Source organism: Notolepis coatsorum (genome assembly GCF_963971535.1).
Source record: "Notolepis coatsorum genome assembly, chromosome: 5".
NCBI classification, from domain to species: Eukaryota; Metazoa; Chordata; class Actinopteri; order Aulopiformes; family Paralepididae; genus Notolepis; species Notolepis coatsorum.
Window position 1 is genome coordinate 54,879,739 of NC_140169.1, and position 19,229 is coordinate 54,898,967.

At 43.5% G+C, this 19,229-nt stretch overlaps 1 protein-coding gene across 1 annotated transcript in view; it reads left to right on the plus strand.

Moving 5' to 3' along the window:
* Positions 1-19,229, plus strand: part of LOC311228197 (uncharacterized protein) — a 465,049-nt gene that overhangs the window by 23,682 nt on the left and 422,138 nt on the right. Inside the window, exons 3-4 of the mRNA XM_084314108.1 lie at positions 10,553-10,659; positions 17,513-19,163. Of these exons, the coding sequence (XP_084170234.1) occupies positions 10,553-10,659; positions 17,513-19,163 (1,758 nt within the window). The remainder of the gene's footprint in view (positions 1-10,552; positions 10,660-17,512; positions 19,164-19,229) is intronic.

Genomic DNA, 19,229 nt, shown 5'->3' on the forward strand with positions numbered 1-19,229 from the left:
TTACCCAATGCGGTGGTTGTTCCTATAACCCCTCAAGAAAAAACTCAAACACACCTGCGGGTACACACTGGCTATACCGCAGTACAAGTGTTTCAGTTTTCAAAAAAGGGTTATCCCAGGCCTACGGGTCGACGAAACATTACTTCGGACCGGGCCCGGCGATACAGGAAGCACAGGGTCACCAGAGGAGGTCAAAGACCTCCCCAACAGGCCCCTCTTCGCCATGCGTGAGAGAGGAGCGAAAAGAATGGAGAACCAGCCCCAAGCACACCGTACTTGGTATTCCCAGGCGGTCTCCCAACCAAGTACTAACCAGGACCAACCTGCGTAGTGGCCGAGATCTGACGAGATCGGGCGTGTACAGGTTGGCATGGCCGTAAGCCCTGAAAAAAGCCCAAGTCCCTCAGGGTACCAGAACAGCAGATCTGCATCCCCGGCGGACAACGGGTTTAACTGATCCGGACCAGCGTGACCAGAACCAGTCCCGTGCCCTAACCACGCCGACATGCCTACTCCAGGAGAAGGGGCAGATATGCGTGTTGATCTTAAACATGAAAAGAAGGCGCCACCCAGACGTTCGGTGCGAACCGCACCCGGTGGCCCACCCCCAGGGCGTGAGACCCCTCTACATATGTTCAGATCCATTCCGTCATCATCCCCCATATATGAACGAGAATCTGTCGACAACCAACACAGGTCGTCGGAAGAGGAAAAACCTCCATCCCAGTTGCTTTATAAAAACGCTGTTTTAACCTCAAGCAACCAAGGCGTGCCAGTCATTCGCCTGATCTTCAACAGAATACCCCGAGCTAGCACTATGCGTGCGTCAGGACACAACCACATCAATGAACAGGCTATTTAGACCTGTCATTGAATCCCCAAGGCCCCCAGGGGAACGACAAGAGGGGTGTGATGCTTCCTAACTCTAACTCTTTTTAATAGAAAAGAAGGAAGCACCAACAGCATGTATCCCAGTCTACACAGCCGGGGGTAAAAATTGTTTACATTTTTACATCCCACCACCCTCCCATAGGGAGGAGACGGAAATCCCCAGAGAGACTTCCCACGCGAGCTGTACAGATTGAAAAGAATATATTGCAACCTTGAGCCATGTAAAATTTGGGATTTAGGGCTCTCTGGGGAGGAGGCACTGAACCCATACACACTCAATAATCGAATTGAATCGAATACACACACAATAGAGCAGGACTCCTTTTTGAAGTTCTACTCACCTTGACAATCTGAGGAGGAGGCTCTGCACTCTCAGGAGGCTCCCTCACATGGAAGGAGAGTCCTAACTCGCAGAAGGCCCGAATAGGAGCTTCGTGAGGAGGAGCCCTGACCACTCCCCGAAACAGATCCATCATATGGACCCGAACAGCCACACGGAAGTCCTACCAACAGAGACGTGCACAGTGACGTACTCTATGGCGGGGGAATTTCTGCGGTGCACACGCCCAATATTCCAGGGCGTGGGACCAGGAAACCCCCCCCCCCCCTCTTACCCTGTAACGTGCCGAACAGCAACGTGACAGGAACCTTGAAGGACAGGAGGTTTTAACCCCTGCCCATCAAAGAAGGGGAGAAAAGGATTACCAGTTCACCCCTTTACGACCCCACACCCATGATACGATGTAATGACAAAAAAGAGTGACACGGTCATAGTCGGCTCCATGAAGCGTCTAACAGCTTCACACAGCTCATGTGCTAACCTGCTATCTGATTTTTACTAAGGAAAAAACACAGAATAGAGAGGGCCCCCTTAAGAGCCCCGATACCAGACTTACACATGTGCTTCTGTCGCCAACCCAACCCAGTCGTAGATCACAAGATACACACAACCCTTTACCACCACAAAAAATGGCTATACACTTTACAGAGGAACGCCGTTTTTCCATAATGGGAGAATATAGGGCTGGGCGATATGGCCAAAAACGTTATCGCGATAAAATTATAAAATTATTTTCATATAACTCGATATCGATAATTAACATATCTCATGACAATATGTACTAAATATTACCCTAAAATACTCTCTTCCGCCCCAATATATTGAAACGACGTCCACTGTATACCCCACACTACTATAAACGTGGCCTCAGAATTCACTCCACACACATACTCGGCACGTAAATATATAAAATAGTGCCGTGCAAGCTAGTTATCCTAGCCAGCCTGGTTTACTACTAGAGTCCTACCTCTCTACCCAGAGGTGCACCGCAGGTCTCCTTCACTGTCGGCCATCTCCTTCACTGATTGGTTGTTAGTGCATGCTCATATCCAAGCTTGGAAAATCGATATATTGAAACTTTGCGACCACGTTTCATGTTTATTTCGAGGAAATAATTTATTGCGATAGTTATCGTTTTATCGCCCAGCCCTAGGAGAATACACAATTCTCGATTAGTATCGGCCACAGGCCTTGCTAAGCACACACGAAAAGTGACCAAACAATCTTTTCTTTTAGGAAAATACAGTTCCTAAAGCAGTTTTAGCACAACCCCAGTAATCAAGCTAAGGGTTACATCGTATCCCACCACACAGTGACACAATATATTGTAACAACATGTCTGAGAGGAGGGTGAGGAAGTCTCCAGGGAACCGGGGGGAAAAACACCCCTCCTACTTTACCCTTAATACGGCCAGTTGAACAGGTAAACCTGTTAATATGTGAACACACTGTTCATTGTCATTACAGGCTGAGAAAAGAATTCATTCTTCACTCATATGTCACTAAGCATAGCTTTATAGGTTAGTTTAACCCCCTTAGTTGTGAGTACACGGTACATGAACACACATGATGTTTCTCAACACAACAAACCAGATCATTTTCACATCTGTAACAAACAACCCGATTTGCATGGAGACCAGTGACGAGACAATTCACACATAACTTGCGTCGTATCCTAAATGTAGTGCAGCAACACTCGTTTTGGAAAACATCGTTATTTACAAAACATTTAGAAGGGAAAGAAAGAAGAAGTGTTCAAGGTCTGGTCAGGACCTTTCCTACCGTGAGCGCAGATCAAGCGAACTGCAGTCTCTAACATGGCACCAATAGTAAACACAGCATTCCTGTGTTGTCGACATGGGCAGCGTCGCTGCTCCATCCCGCCGCTACGGTTCTCCTTGTTGATGCAGTCCTCGCCGGCCGGGCTCAGGGTAGGTTCGACTAACATCCTCTGTCAAAGATGACGTCGTAGTCAGAGTGTTTAAAGCATGTTATAGTCTCAGAACGTTCAAAAGTGTAGCATTAAGCTAACGGCCGCTCTCGGCCGATAGCAGCAAGCTAACGTTTCCTAGCCTAGTGACACAACAGGCTAGCGCCCCAGCTAACAGCTGACTGGCTAACAGGTAGGCCACAACTAGCATGCAAGCTAAGCAGCTATCACCTGAACTTGTACACAACGATATAACAAGCCACACTCAGACAGGCCGCCGTTCTGAAACCCTCACCTTTTAAGAGAAGAGAAACGAGATGTCAACACAGTTTACAACAGTGATTTTACCATACATCCGGCGGAGCCAGCACAAGTCCCATCTGGGCTGTAGCCGACTTGAACATGGATTTTCCGATAACGAACATCCATGCCCACATTTCCTCGTTTAGGGTATACTCTCATTTGCATATGAAAGATGGGGCCTATACGGTGACAGAGAAGTATCCACTCGTCCAGAGATCCTGGGATCACCAGATACTGGTCGTGGCCCACTAGTTGCTATAATGGGCTTCAAACCAAGATCCTCCGCCGTCGCCTAAAAAAGGATGAACAAAGGACTCTAATCTGGGGCCGGTTTTCGTAAACATTGTCAGCTAGCCCCCATAGCACTAACAGACAAGTGGTGCTCGCAAGCAAACATTACTCACCAAACCTGGAACCCACCACTTCTCACAACAGTCGGTGCATCCTACAGTCCAGCTGTGTCGCTGGAGGGTTTTACCCCATCCAGCCCCAGCAAGGAGGACTGCAGTTGGGAGGCATGTCAGCGGCGTGAACTCCCAATACGAAAAAACCGGTGGAGGTGTAGAATGATCATCATCTTCCGGACACTCCAGTACGAAGACAATATCGCCGTATTTTCTCAAATAGTGAGAGAGAAAATAAAGATATGATGTCAACGTATCCCTTGTTTTCCAACTTTCTCCTACTAACGACCTCGTCAAGTGGGGATCTACCGAAGGCACTTCCTTGTGGTGAAAGGGAAGGAGGCGAGTATGTGGCCCCACCCCTGCTTATGTAGGTAAGCTGATAGGGGTGTGGCCAGACGAATGCTGGGATGTAAAGGTACATTTGTGGAATTTTTATTCAGTGCGCGTGCACGAGCGAGGTACAGTGCAGTAGTGATGCCGAGCGGAGCCATTACGATACAGAACTGGTGTAATGTGGTCACGTTTCCTGGTACCGGAAAGCAGGCGGGCAGCCGCATTTTGTACCAGTTGCAGGCGACGAAGCAGCAACTGGTCAATGCCGACATACAACGCATTGCAGTAATCCAGCCGGGTCGAGATAAAGGCATGGATCACCCTCTCCAGATCCTTCTGGGAGAGGTATGGTTTGGTCTTGGCTAGGAGTCTGAGGTGAAAAAAGCTAGTTTTGACCACCGAACTAACCTGCTTATCAAATTAAAAATGTCTGTCGAAGATTACTCCGAGGTTTCTGACAGAGGAGCGGATATTTGAGCCCAGGGGGCCTAGGGCAATGGCTGTAGGGTCAGGTGAATCATTACTAAATAAAATTATCTGAGTTTGCACTCATCCATAATTTAATATCAGCCAGGCAATCTAACAGTGGTTGTAATGTGACCTTGCCTTTTGCTTGTAGGGGTAAATATATCTGCACATCGTCGGCAAAGCAATGGAAGGACATATTCTGCTTTGCAATGATTGAGCCTAAGGGCAACATATATAATAAAAAGAGGATGGGGCCCAGTATCGACCCCTGGGGCACCCCACAGGTAAGTGTAGCAGCAGTCGGCCTAACAATCATGTCTGGACATTTTCAGACGACACACTTATTCTAAGCCTATTGAAGGCTGGCGACTGCCCCTCTACCCTCAGCTCTGAACTAGGCAAAATCTGCATATGGCTCGCTGATAACAAACTATCATTACACCTGGCTAAAACAGAGTCCATTCTCTTCGGTTCAAATAACAAACTCGGCAAGACCGACGGCTTCTCAGTTACAGTGGGTGACAATATTGTCACAAGGAAAGATGAAATTACATACCTAGGTTCCATCCTAGAGGCAAATCTTTCCTGTGACAAAATGGCATCCACTAATAAAAAAAGTCAACCAACGAACTAGATTCCTGTACCGGATCTCCTCTCTGGTAAACAAGAATACCCTGAAAACTCTGGCAGGAGCACTCATTCAAGGGTACTACGACTATGCTTGCACCTCATGGTACCAAAGCATCTCAAAGGTGCTAAAAACAAAATTACAAACATCACAAAATAAACTGGTCAGACTACTGCTTGACCTTACTCCTAGAACCCACCTCACCCCTCCACTTTGACAACCTAGGATGGCTTAGAGTTGACGACAGTGCAGCAACTTGCAATGGGCCTGGTCTACAAGATACACTACACGACTAAGGTACCCATGTACATGTCAAAATACTTTCCAAAGGTCAGTGAATACCACGACCACAAATCATGTGAAACCCAGATTCGGCTCAAACAAGGGACTAAACACGTTTCGCAATTATGCCACATCAATGTGGAACGCCCTACCCACAGCTGTAAAGGAATTTGAATCACTACCCACTTTCAAAACCACTCTCAAAGAGCACCTACGAGAGACTGCAATTTGAAACTGGCCCCTGTAAATGTCCTAACCCAACCCCCTCCAATGTACAGTAAATGTCCTAACCCAATAATACACGAGACCCTCTTCTTGGGACCAAGTAAAGTTTCGTCGATAATCCAATGTACAGTTACCCCCCACCTACCCAACCCCCCCCCACACACAACCACCTCCAATGTACAGTTCCCCACACCTACCCAACCCCCCCCTCCACCCCACCTACCAACCTCCTCCAATGTACAGTTTCTTCGTCAAATGTATATACTCTCTTTTTTAGACTCTTTTTGTATCACAAACCGTACTGTATTTGTAAATCTGGTATGTCATTAGGGATGGGTACAGTACCGTTCACATTTGAACCATTACCGTACCGTTACCTGTGAATCGATACCGGTTTTTGATTGATTGATTGATTGAAAACTTTATTAACAGATTGCAGAATGGGTACAATACAGTACAGCTCAATACACACAATTGTTAAGGGGATGCAGACCAGAGAGACTTTCGTCTTGTTTACATCAGGGTCCCCCATTTTCAATTCATCAGGACATATATGACATACATGACATACAGATAGTCAGTACTGCTACATAGTCAGTACTGCTACATTACCCAGCAGTACCTTTTTTCTGTACTTTAGTCTCTAAAAATGTAATCTACCTACTACCTCAGTCGTGAAAAAAAAAATTCAAACTTCAAATAACTACACGTTCGCCCGTTTTTGGCTTGCCATTGCCCCGACTGCTTTGTTGTTGAATCAAGTCAAATCCTAGGTAAGCGTATATTGTGCGTGTGAACGTTGACATGAAAAGAAAAAAGGTTTAAAATATATATATTTTTTATTCATTCATTCCATAAGAACGTAGAATACACATTTACAGACTTTTTTTAAATGGTCCATTTGCATGTTCTTGGTATCTGATTCTAGGGACATCTATGGATCTCAGGGAATGTATTCCCAGTGTCAGAAATACTGTGTCTATTACTAGGCTTGAGTAAATTGTAATGAACCAAATGAGAATATCAATAAAAATATTTTTATCTTTGACTGTGAATAACACCATGCTCAAATTGACCAGACCTGAAAAATCTAAGCAAATTAATAGATGGAAGATGATTAAACAGAAGGTTTTGTAGATACAGTACTGAATTCTGCCATCCGGACACATGCAATTTGAAATATGATTATAGAATATAGAATATCAGGCATAAAATGGTTATGCGATTAAAATGCGATTAATTAGATTAATTAATTACAAATCCTGTAATTAGATTAATTTTTTTAATCGCCTGACGGCACTACAAAATAATAATTTGTTTAAAATAAATCAGAAAAAAACGAATGTAATTTCTTTGAAAGAGATGTCCTTTAAAGGTTCATGCTTCTCCCAATCTCTGGCTGACATCACCATTGTGATGCATAATGGTTCGGCGCTTTGTGTTTTCCTCAAGTGAGGGATTCTCTTTTGTCGGGTCAGCAGCGTTTTGTACTTGCTGAAGCTTCTCTCTGTATAATTATTTTTTAAGTTTAAATATTCTAATTTTTTAAGTTTACAGGGGTGCAGGCCTCTTATCCTGGCTCCCTGATGGGGTGATAGCCCACAGGGGTGCAGGCCTCTTATCCTGGCTCTGTGATGGGGTGGTAGCTCACAGGGGTGCAGGCCTCTTATCCTGGCTCCCTGATGGGGTGGTAGCTCACAGGGGTGCAGGCCTCTTATCCTGGCTCTGTGATGGGGTGGTAGCCCACAGGTGTGTAGGCCTCTTATCCTGGCTCCGTTATGGGGTGGTAGCTCACAGGTGTGTAGGCCTCTTATCCTGGCTCCCTGATGGGGTGGTAGCCCACAGGTGTGTAGGCCTCTTATCCTTGCTCCGTGATGGGGTGGTAGCCCACAGGGGTGCAGGCCTCTTATCCTGGCTCCCTGATGGGGTGATAGCCCACAGGTGTGTTGGCCCGCTCAGCTAGGGAGACTGCTGGTGAGGCGGGAACAGGAAGAGACCCATATAAGGCTGTGGGGACCTGCTGACAGACGGGAGAGAAAGGCCCTGGCTGTGGCTGTAACTGGACCCCCCCCCCCCCAGGCTTGCGAGCCCCAGGCCACCGCCCCGCGAGACTTATTTCCCGTGCACCTAAAATTCTACCTGGTCTCGTCCCGTGGGGCTCGCGGGGCGGTGGTCTGGGGCTCGCGGGACGGTCCACACACCTCTATCAGTGTTCTTCTTCCCCGCCAATGAAGTATTCACCCAAAGACCCAATACCGTGGCAACAACTACCGCACTACCGGTAGAATAAGTGCTGAATATTTAAAACGGTTTCAATACTCATTTCCCGAAATATCGATATTTAATTATTCTTAAAAAAAAAAGTTTTATTCTTTTTTGTATAAGGAAGTTGCATTGTTCATTTCAATACCTGTAATAGTACAGTAGTCCACACACATGTGCATTCAGTTAAGTCGGAATATGACTGTAATACAAACAGTTCAGTTTGTCAGGTACATGCAACACAGATTACAGTGTTTACATCTGTCTGCTTGAGAAAATACCATGTTCTGCAATAAAAATGATTGAAGTGAGATGAACAGTTATTTTTAAATGTGTGATCTAAAGATAAACAAAGGGTTTTAAAAGTGTTATATTTATCTTCTCTTATAGTACCAGAGAGAAGCTGAGGAGAATCACCCAGCAACAAAAGCAAAATTTATTAAAAAATAAAACTTTTCTTTTTACATTTTAAGATTGAACCTTTTTCCCCGTGGTATCGAAAATGGTATCTAATATCGATACGTTTCAAGGTATCGTATCGAAGTTCGAAATTCCAGTATCGTGACAACACTACTTTGTACATGTTGCTGTGTGTTTGTGAAAATACCAATGACTCATTTCAATGTAAAAGCGAGTTGCCTGGTTGGATAGCATTATCAACAGCTAGCCACTCGATGTTAGCCAGCGAGCAGAGAGCACTGCACTTCCGGGTCACATGGAGGTCACGGGGGGGGGGACATGAAACTTTATTAACAGATTGCAGAATGCGTACAATTAGGGCTGGGCGATATGGCCAAAAACGTTATTGCGATAAAATTATAAAATTATTTTCATATAACTCGATATCGATAATTATCGTCGATATAATGTCTGTCAAGTTTAATTAACTTCTTATGCCCGGCGGCGAGGGACGTGCTATTAATAGCATAGATATATATAATAGACTTGTTTTGCTGCTGCGAATGTCTCGAGTCGAGTTGATGTCGTCATCAGTCCGCGCACGTTAGCAGTTAGCCGACAAGCGGAGTATCTCATGACAATGTAATAAATATGACCCTAAAATACTCTCTTCCGCCCCAATACATTGCAACGACGTCCACTGTATACCCCACACTACTATAAACGTGGCCTCAGAATTCACGCCACACACCCACTCGGCAAGTAAATATATAAAACAGCGCCGTGCAAGCTAATTAGCCTAGCAAGCCTTGTTGTTGAGTCCTACCTCTGGGTCTCCTTCCGGGTCTCCTTCGCTCTCGGCCATCTCCTTCACTGATTGGTTGTTAGTGCGTGTGCTCATATCCAAGCTTGGAAAATCGATATATCGAAACTTTGCGACCACGTTTCATGTTTATTTCGAGGAAATAATTTATCGCGATAGTTATCGTTATCGTTTTATCGCCCAGCCCATGCAGTACGGCTCAATACACACAATTGTTAAGGGGATGCAGACCGGAGAAAGACTTTCGTCTTGTTTACATCAGGGTCCTCCATTTTCAATTCATAGTGACATTTATGACATACACAACATACATGACATCATGACATAGGGACATACATGACATAATAGTACTGTTACATTTGTGACATATACGATAATATGCAAATATACAGTACAGTACAGGGGGTTTGGATGGTGGCCAGTTTCAAATTGCAGCCTCTTAGGTGCTCTTTAAGAGCGGTTTTGAATGTCGGTAGGGATTCACATCTTTTTATGGCTGTGGGTAGGGCGTTCCACATTGTTGTGGCATAATTGCGAAACGTGTTTAGTCCCTTGTTTGTGCCGAATCTGGGTTGCACGTGATTTGTGGAACTCCCTCTGGTGTTGTGGGCGTGGTATTCACTGACCTTTGGGAAGTATTTCGACATTTAGTACATGGGTACCTTGAGAGCCTTGACGTAAGTGGTTGTAGCTACCATAGATGATCCAATATACTTTCATAATAATCTCCTGAACACGGAGATACCAATCTCAAGTCGATCGGCACTTTCTCTATTGGATTATGTCTCCAGCACCCCCACAGCCGTAGCTACAACCACTTAGTTAGGTTAACTTACCACCACCGTAAAGTGGACAAAGGGCACTAGAGAACACTTATAAATTCACACACTTTAATGAAGCAAACAAATGCCTTAATAATCTAACTTTATTTGTATAGAACCTTTCATACAAGAGTTGCAGCTCAAAGTGCTTCACAGCAGTAAAAAAAGACAGGCATAAAATTGGCAGATCAAGAGCAATGCATAACGTGCAGACATAAAATAAGCATAGATTAGTTGATTAATCTAAACCATTAATTTACCAGAAAAATCAACAACAATTGATTATATTTGCAATTTAATATTTCAAAATGTTTAATGAGTAACACAGCCTAGGGTGTAGGCAATGGAGTCAGAGTTCAGAGTTTGTATGGTTGCAGACGAGCGCAAAGTACCCATAGTGTGTATCTATGTTCTATCTATGATCGTCTGTCTTTGTTCAGGTTCCATCAGGAGAGACCAGTCTCCCCTGTACCCAGCTGTGTGTTCATAAAGAGTGACTGGTCCATGGATAAACCAACTTCAAAGATGGACACCAGTCACAAGAGAGGTCAGATATCATGACATATTCAGTCTCTCAGTTCCAGATGTATTTCTATAAGGGACCAGTGCTCTGCATGCTGTACTGTTTACCATGTATGTTTTCTGAGAGTTTCACATCTGTGATTGAATTGACACTTTCCTCAGATGTTGTTGATATAGTGTATTAGTAATAGGGGTGTAACGGTACGTGTATTCGTCACGTGAATTTACGGTATGGCGTTACGTTACATCCAGGCATACGAAGAATACGTCTCATACCACTAGGTGAAACTAGGGTTGCACATTTGACAAATGTATGCTCAATGGGCCTCATTCAACAATACTCTCTTATTATTTTTCTTATATTCTTGCTTACCTGTCTGTTAAGAGAACAATAAGAAAAGCCACCGCCACATTCATCAAGCCGTTCTTAACGTCAATCTGTGCGTACCCAGGAGATTTGCATGATGAATCCCACTCATTTTTAAACTCAAAAGCGCGTGACGTTACTTAAGTAAACATATTAGGTTCGTTATCTTATACACAGTTTGCTTAAGGCGAGACACTGCAGGTGAATAGTCAAATATACTTTTTTAGTTGATTTTGTTATATTTTGCTTCCTATACATGTCTTCTATGAAACTAGTGACAATAAAACGTCTAACACACATTTAGTTGTTTATTTTACTTCATTTTGCCTTATTGCATCCATAAATGTGCATATATTAAATGGGGAAGTGCCTCATTTGCATATATAAACATAAATTTCAGAAAACTTGCAATATATTTTTTCTTAGTTTATATGTACATAACAAACTGGGAAAGTTTCATAGTGATATCTATTCAAATATATTTTGCCTATTAGGGGGTACTACACTGTACTACACTGTTTGTAGCCTGTGTGTAGTTCTGTTCAGTTCAATAACATCATTATTATTATTATTCAGTTATCAGGCATGTGTTTAGGTTGTCTATTACTAATGGTTTGATTAGGTATTGTGTTTGTAAATATCTGTTTAAAAAAAAAAGTGGCATTTTACAATACCGAACTTTGAAGGCGTTTTCCCAAAAATGAGTTTTAAGAGTTTTTCCTCATACTCTGAGCCAGAAATCTCCACTTCAGTAGCACTCGCATACACCAAACCTTCCAGTTCTATTCATATCTATGTTCTGAAGGTATTTACAGAAGGGTTTGTTGATATCGCATTCATACCCTGATTTATATCACATTTTATTCCTAAAAACATGGCGAAATATGGAATTTTACCATAAAAATGGACTGAATGGAGTATTTTCTGATTTATGGAGTGATAAAAAGAGATATCCAAAATCCCCTCTGTAATAACCTTTGGCTCTAATATGTCAACAAAATGAAACTATAATTTTGAAAATGGCTTTATCCAATGTTCAGATTTCTGTCCTGGAATTATATGCAAATTAGTGCATATTTAAGTAGATCATGCCTCATTTGCATATTTAAACATAACATTTCAGAAAACTTGTAATACAAAAAAGTCTTGTCTTAATATAAGTAATCAACTGGGGAAGTTTCATTGTGATATCTATTAGTTAATTATTTTACCCTATTCACCTGTAGTGTCTCTCCTTAATGGAGAGAAGACGGTGAAATAGGCTTTCCCCCCAAGACTCCTAGTCAGGGGGAAAATTAGTTGGTAGTCTACAACATATATTGAATTAACCCATTGTTTTATTTTCTGAGGCCCAAGCGGAGAAGAGGAGCACAATAATAAAGAGATTAATCATTTTGACAATAATGAATACATGGTTTCTGATTATCTGGTCCATTAAAATGACCTCACAGACTACAATACATTCAAAGAAGATGGTACTCACACATAAATCACATTGTCATCTGAAGAAATGGTGGCGGAGGCTCAGAATCTCGTCTGGCCTCCAGATCTTTCCCCTGTCTGGCTTTTTCTAAGAGAGATGACCTCACTGAGTTGCCTGTGACTTGGCCAATCAGAGATATATCCAAACATTGTCTCTACCAATCATGTGGTCAAAACAGAACATTGTCTTTACAGCCTTGATGTCCATATATAGGCGTATGGGGACCCGACCCCCCCCCCCTCCCCCCTTCTTTGTTGTTCCAGCACGGCGCGGGACCCGACCCCCCCCTCCCCCCTTCCCACCCACAACAACAAAGCCCCCCAGCCCCACACAGAGGAACAGATCACAAACGAACAATACTTCGAACCTGCCAACATCAATGAAATAACCAACGCCAATGGACTGAACATTTTTCACATTAACATTAACAGCTTAAAAAACAAATTGGATGAAATCAAACAATTATTCATAAATGGTAAGGCAAACATACTGTGCTTCTCAGAAACTAAGCTTGACGATTCTGTAAAAGATCCAGAGATAGAGATTGAGAACTACTCAATAATCAGGAATGATAGGAACAAACATGGAGGTGGTGTCTGTGTGTACATACACAAGGACACCAAATTCATCAACAGAAATGACCTGAATCATAAATCAATTGAAACTGTATGGGTGGAAATCCTATTCGAAAGGGCGAAATCCCTACTGGTTGGCACAGTCTACAGGCCGCCAGATCATAGTGGCTTTTATGATACACTGGATGGGTGTTTAGCTGGAGTTGAGGATGTAGACAAAATTCTTATTGGAGACTGGAACACGGATATGCAATGAAAAGATGCACCCGTCTTCAAGTCATTCAGTAGGTTTTGTGATCTGCACGGCCTCAGCCAGCTAATCACCCAACCCACACGTGTATGTGAATCAACTCAGACTACCATTGACCTCATTCTGACCTCCGACAAGTCCAAGATCTCCAATAAAGGGGTTATAGCATGCGGGTTAAGTGATCATTATATGATATTCTGTACCCGCAAAAAACTAAAACAAAAGGCTGGCTGCCACAAAACAGTCACATCTAGAGACCTCAAAACCTACTCTAGCGACTGGACTGGTCAGATGAACTCAACGGTACACTGGTTGAAGAAACATGGCTTGGTTTCAAAACCAAATTCTCAACAATACTAAACGACATGGCCCCCCTAAGAACCACCAGGGTAAAAAATCACGCTGAGCCGTGGATGCACTCCGAAATACTGGCCGCTATGAAAACCAGAGACAAAAAATGCTCTGAGTTTCGTAAAAGTCAGTCAAAGCTTACTAAAAGCACGAGCAGTGAACTCCAAGCCCACGTGACTGAACTCAAACTAGAAAGAAACAGACTAAGAAACGACGTAAACTCCATGATCAAAACTGCAAAAAAGAATTTCATCAATGACAAAACCGAGGAAAACAAAAACAAACCACGTGAACTTTGGAAATTACTCAATAATCAACTAGGATGCAGTAAAAAACTTAAAACCAGATTCTCAAACATAAACATAAAAACGGACAACACGCTCATCACAGACAAGCTGGATGTAGCCAATTACTTAAACATTTTCTTCACAAACATAGCCACAACACTGGTAAACAAACTACCCTCCCACTCAGGGCTTTATGGGGTAGAACACATAGTAGCTTACTACAAAAACCTAGGGGTCCGCAAGGACGACTTCAAGCTGGAAATGGTAACAACAGATGAGGTACTCAATAAACTGAGCGCCCTCCAACCTAACAAGGCCACTGGCCATGACAACATCCCCTCCAAATTCCTCAGAGACTCAGCAGCCGCCATCACCCCAATCATCACACACATAATAAACCTCTCCATAAAACAGGGACACGTCCCCAAGGACTTCAAAATTGCGAGGGTGACCCCTTTGCACAAAAAGGGCAGCAAATTAGACCCAGGCAACTACCGCCCTGTTTCTATTCTCACCTCCATCTCGAAAGTCATGGAAAAAATAGTCTACGAACAGGTCGAAAAGTACCTAGCGGAAAAAAATCTAATCTACGAATTCCAATCTGGCTTCAGAACATCCCACTCCACTGACACATGCCTTCTCTATTTGAATGACCACATCAAACAAGAGGTGGACGCAGGCAAATACTGCGGCATGGTCATGCTGGACCTACAAAAGGCCTTTGACACGGTCAATCACTCCATTCTGATTGACAAGCTAAAAGCAATTGGTTTTGATAGTCTATCAGTGAGCTGGATGCAATCCTACCTTGAGGGGAGGGAACAGATGGTGGAGGTAAACGGTACCCTATCCCCCCCCCTCACAGTGAGCTGTGGTGTTCCACAAGGAAGCATACTAGGACCGCTACTGTTCCTAATTTATGCAAATGACATGTCGTCAGCTTGTGACTGCAACTTGTTCCTGTTTGCGGACGACTCAGCCCTGCTGTTCTCTGACAAGAACAAGTTACAGGTTGAAAAAACCCTCAGCTCGGAACTAGGCAGAATCTGCATATGGCTCGCTGATAACAAACTATCATTACACATGGGCAAAACAGAGTCCATTCTCTTCGGTTCAAATAACAAACTCAGCAAGACCGACGGCTTCTCAGTTACAGTGGGTGACAATATTGTCACAAGGAAAGTTGAAATTACCTACCTGGGTTCCATCCTAGAGGCTAATCTCTCCTGTGACAAAATGGCATCCAATGTAATAAAAAAAGTCAACCAACGAACTCGATTCTTGTACCGGATCTCCTCTCTGGTAAACAAGAATACCCTGAAGACTCTGGCAGGAGCACTCATTCAGGGGTACTACGACTATGCTTGCACCTCATGGTACCAAAGCACCTCAAAGGCGCTAAAAACAAAATTACAAACATCTCGAAACAAACTGGTCAGACTACTGCTTGACCTTACTCCTAGAACCCACCTCACCCCTGCCCACTTTGACAACCTAGGATGGCTTAGAGTAGACGACAGAGTGCAGCAACTTGCAATGGGCCTGGTCTACAAGATACACTACACGACCAAGGTACCCATGTACATGTCAAAATACTTCCCAAAGGTCAGTGAATACCACGATCACAACACCAGAGGGAGCTCCACAAATCATGTTAAACCCAGATTCGGCTCAAATAAGGGACTAAACACGTTTCGCAATTATGCCACATCAATGTGGAACGCCCTACCCAAAGCTGTAAAGGAATGTGGATCACTACCCACTTTCAAAACCTCTCTCAAGGGACACCTACGGGAGACTGCAATTCAACACTGGCCCCTGTAAATATCCTAACCCAACCCCCTCCAATGTACAGTCATTTACCTAGTATGGTTTTGTCAATAGTCCAATGTACAATTTTGTTTGTTTGTACAGTGTCTCCCCCCCCCCTCAATGTACAGTTTTGCCAATGTACAGTCATTTACCTAGTATGGTTTTGTCAATAGTCCAATGTACAATTTTGTTTGTTTGTACAGTGTCCCCCCCCCCCCCCCTCAATGTACAGTTGTGCTTGTTTATACAGTGTGCCCCCCCCCCCAACCACCTCCAATGTAGATTACCCAGTATGGTTGTCAATATCCCAGTGTACCCAACCCCCCCCACCCAACCTCCTCCAATGTACAGTTTCTACGTCAAATGTATATACTCCCTTTTCCTGACTCCTTCTGTATCACAAACGGTACTGTATTTGCAAATCTGGTATGTCATAAATGTATAGATGTAGCAGTACTGACTATCTGTATGTCATGTATGTCATATATGTCCTGATGAATTGAAAATGGGGGACCCTGATGTAAACAAGACGAAAGTCTTTCTCTGGTCTGCATCCCCTTAACAATTGTGTGTATTGAGCTGTACTGTATTGTACCCATTCTGCAATCTGTTAATAAAGTTTTCAATCAATCAATCAATCAATCAATTCACCTCAGGGGGTCTCCTGTCCCCTTCTGTGGCATCTGGCTGAGGTGGCATCCGGCCCCCCGGAGCCACTCCTCTCTCCAGTGTTTGACGCAATATAACATCTTCTCTTAGTGTTTTTGCTCTATATTCAGAATTAAACCAGTTCTATTTAAAAAAAAACGCAAACATGCTTTTTCTGATCTGGACTGGTCCTCTGAGCTCCTCCAGTTAAGCTGCAGTGTTTAAATCCAAAATATTGATAAATCCTCTGCCATTGTTGTGTAACAAGGTCTCTGCTTCACGTGAAGTAAAATGTACTCTAGAAGTGAAAGTATAGACCAGTGGGGGGAGGGGGCACTAGGCAATTCATTTACTCAAGTGGATTCCTGAACACAAGAATGACACCGTTATCACTGACTGACTACTGCGGCAAGCCTAGGTGGAACTAAGTATAACTTAATACAAAAATATTATATTTAATAATAATAATATTAATAATTATAAATATATAATAATCATTCTATTTTTTTCCTGTTGTACCGAACAGTGACCCCAAAACCGAGGTACATACCGAACCGTGGCTTCTGTGTACCGTTACACCCATAATTAGTAGTGTAATAGAATAAACATGGTCTTAATAATAAACTGAATCTTAAATTGGATTCAAATGTATTGTCATTATACAGCACAAGTAGAGTCATCCAACCAGTGTGCAAATGTAACAGTACAGTGCAATATACAATGTACAGGTGATTAAACTTGGTAGAAAATATATAATTTAGTTCTACTGTGTGTTGTACTAATTGGATGTATGTACAGAGTTGTAGTATTAATATGTACAGTGATACAGGTATAAAGACGGTATATTAGTAGTAGGGATGGGACTTTCTAGCAAAAGTGCTATTCGAAAATCACTGGGCACTATTCGAATTATCTTCAAAATTAGCCCACATGCACACAGAGCAGGCATTTTCTGCCCCCTCAGTTTTGTATGTACCTTATTGTTCTGTTATTTCCAGTGGTTATTCTGATAAAACTAGATTAGTTAATGTAGGTATAAAATGCTTAGCACTCAAATCTACCATAGAATTCATTAATTGATGTCCTGTTTTCTATCTTCATTCAGAAACACTTCGTGTGAAGTGTCGTCGTAAACTCAAATCTAGGTTGAAGACGAGGTTCCAGTGTTTGTTTGAGGGAATCGCTAAAGAAGGAAACCCAACCCTTCTGAATCAGATGTACGCAGAGCTCGACATCTCAAGGGGAGGGAGTGGAGAGGTCAACACTGAACATGAGGTCACACAGATCCAAGCAGCATCCAGGAAACCAGTGAGCCCAGAAACGCTGATTAAAAGTAAATACATCTTTACAGCCTTATCTGGACAGGATAAAGCAAACCGAACAGTGATGACAAAGGGAGTGGCTGGCATTGGTAAAACAGTCTTAACACAGAAGGTCACTCTGGACTGGGCTGAAGGAAAAGCCCACCAGCATGTACACTTCATGTTTCCATTCATGTTCAGAGAGCTGAACCCACTGAAGGGGAAACAATACAGCTTGGTGGAACTTCTTCATCACTTCTCCTTGGAAACCAAACAAGCAGGAATCTGCAGCTACGATGAATTCACAGTTGCGTTCATCTTTGATGGTCTGGATGAGTGTCGACTTCCTCTAGACTTCCACCACAATGAGGTCTGGACTGATGTCACAGAGCCAACCTCAGTGGACGTGCTGCTGACAAACCTAATCAAGGGTCATCTGCTTCCCTCTGCTCTCATCTGGATAACTTCCCGACCTGCAGCAGCCAATCAGATTCCTCCTGAGTGTGTTGACATGGTAACAGAGGTACGGGGGTTCACTGACCCACAGAAGGAGGAGTACTTCAGGAAGAGATTCAGAGATGATGAGAAGCTGGCCAGCAGAATCATCTCGCACATCAAGACATCAAGGAGCCTCCACATCATGTGCCACATCCCAGTCTTCTGTTGGATCACTGCTACAGTTCTGGAGAACATGCTGAGAACAGATGAGAGAAGAGAGCTGCCAAAGACCCTGACTGAGATGTACGAACACTTCGTGGTGTTTAAGTCCATACAGGGGAATAAGAAGTACCATGGGAGAGTTGAGACAGGTCCACACTGGAATGAAGAGAGCACTCCGACTCAGATCATTCTGTCTCTGGGAAAACTGGCTTTTGAACAGCTGGAGAAAGGCCACATGATCTTCTATGAAACAGACCTGACAGAGTGTGGCATTGATGTCAGAGCAGCCTCGGTGTACTCAGGAGTGTTCACAAAGATCTTCAGAGAAGAGAGTGGGCTGCACCAGGAGAAGGTGTTCAGCTTTGTCCATCTGAGCATTCAGCAGTTTCTAGCTGCTCTTCATGTCTTTCTCTCATTCATGAACAGTGGTGTCAATCTACTGTCTGAACCAGAGTCAACCTCCTGGTGGTCGAAGATGGTAAAACACACATCTGCTGTGGACAAGGCCTTACAGAGGGAGAATGGACACCTGGACCTGTTCCTCCGCTTCCTGCTGGGTCTCTCACTGGAGACCAATGAGCTGAATGACTACTCTCTGGTGAAAGAGATCCAACAGTACCTGAGCTCAGGAAGGCTCTCCACTGAAGAACTCTCCCCTGCTCAGTGGTCAGCTCTGGTCTTTGTGTTGCTGACATCAGAAGAGGAGCTGGACGTGTTTGAGCTGAAGAAATACTCTGCTTCAGAGGAGGCTCTTCTGAGGCTGCTGCCAGTGGTCAACGCCTCTACTATATCTCTGTGGGTACATTTATATGTTAATACATTGTATTCTCTTAATGCTTTTTATTATAATTATATATCAAG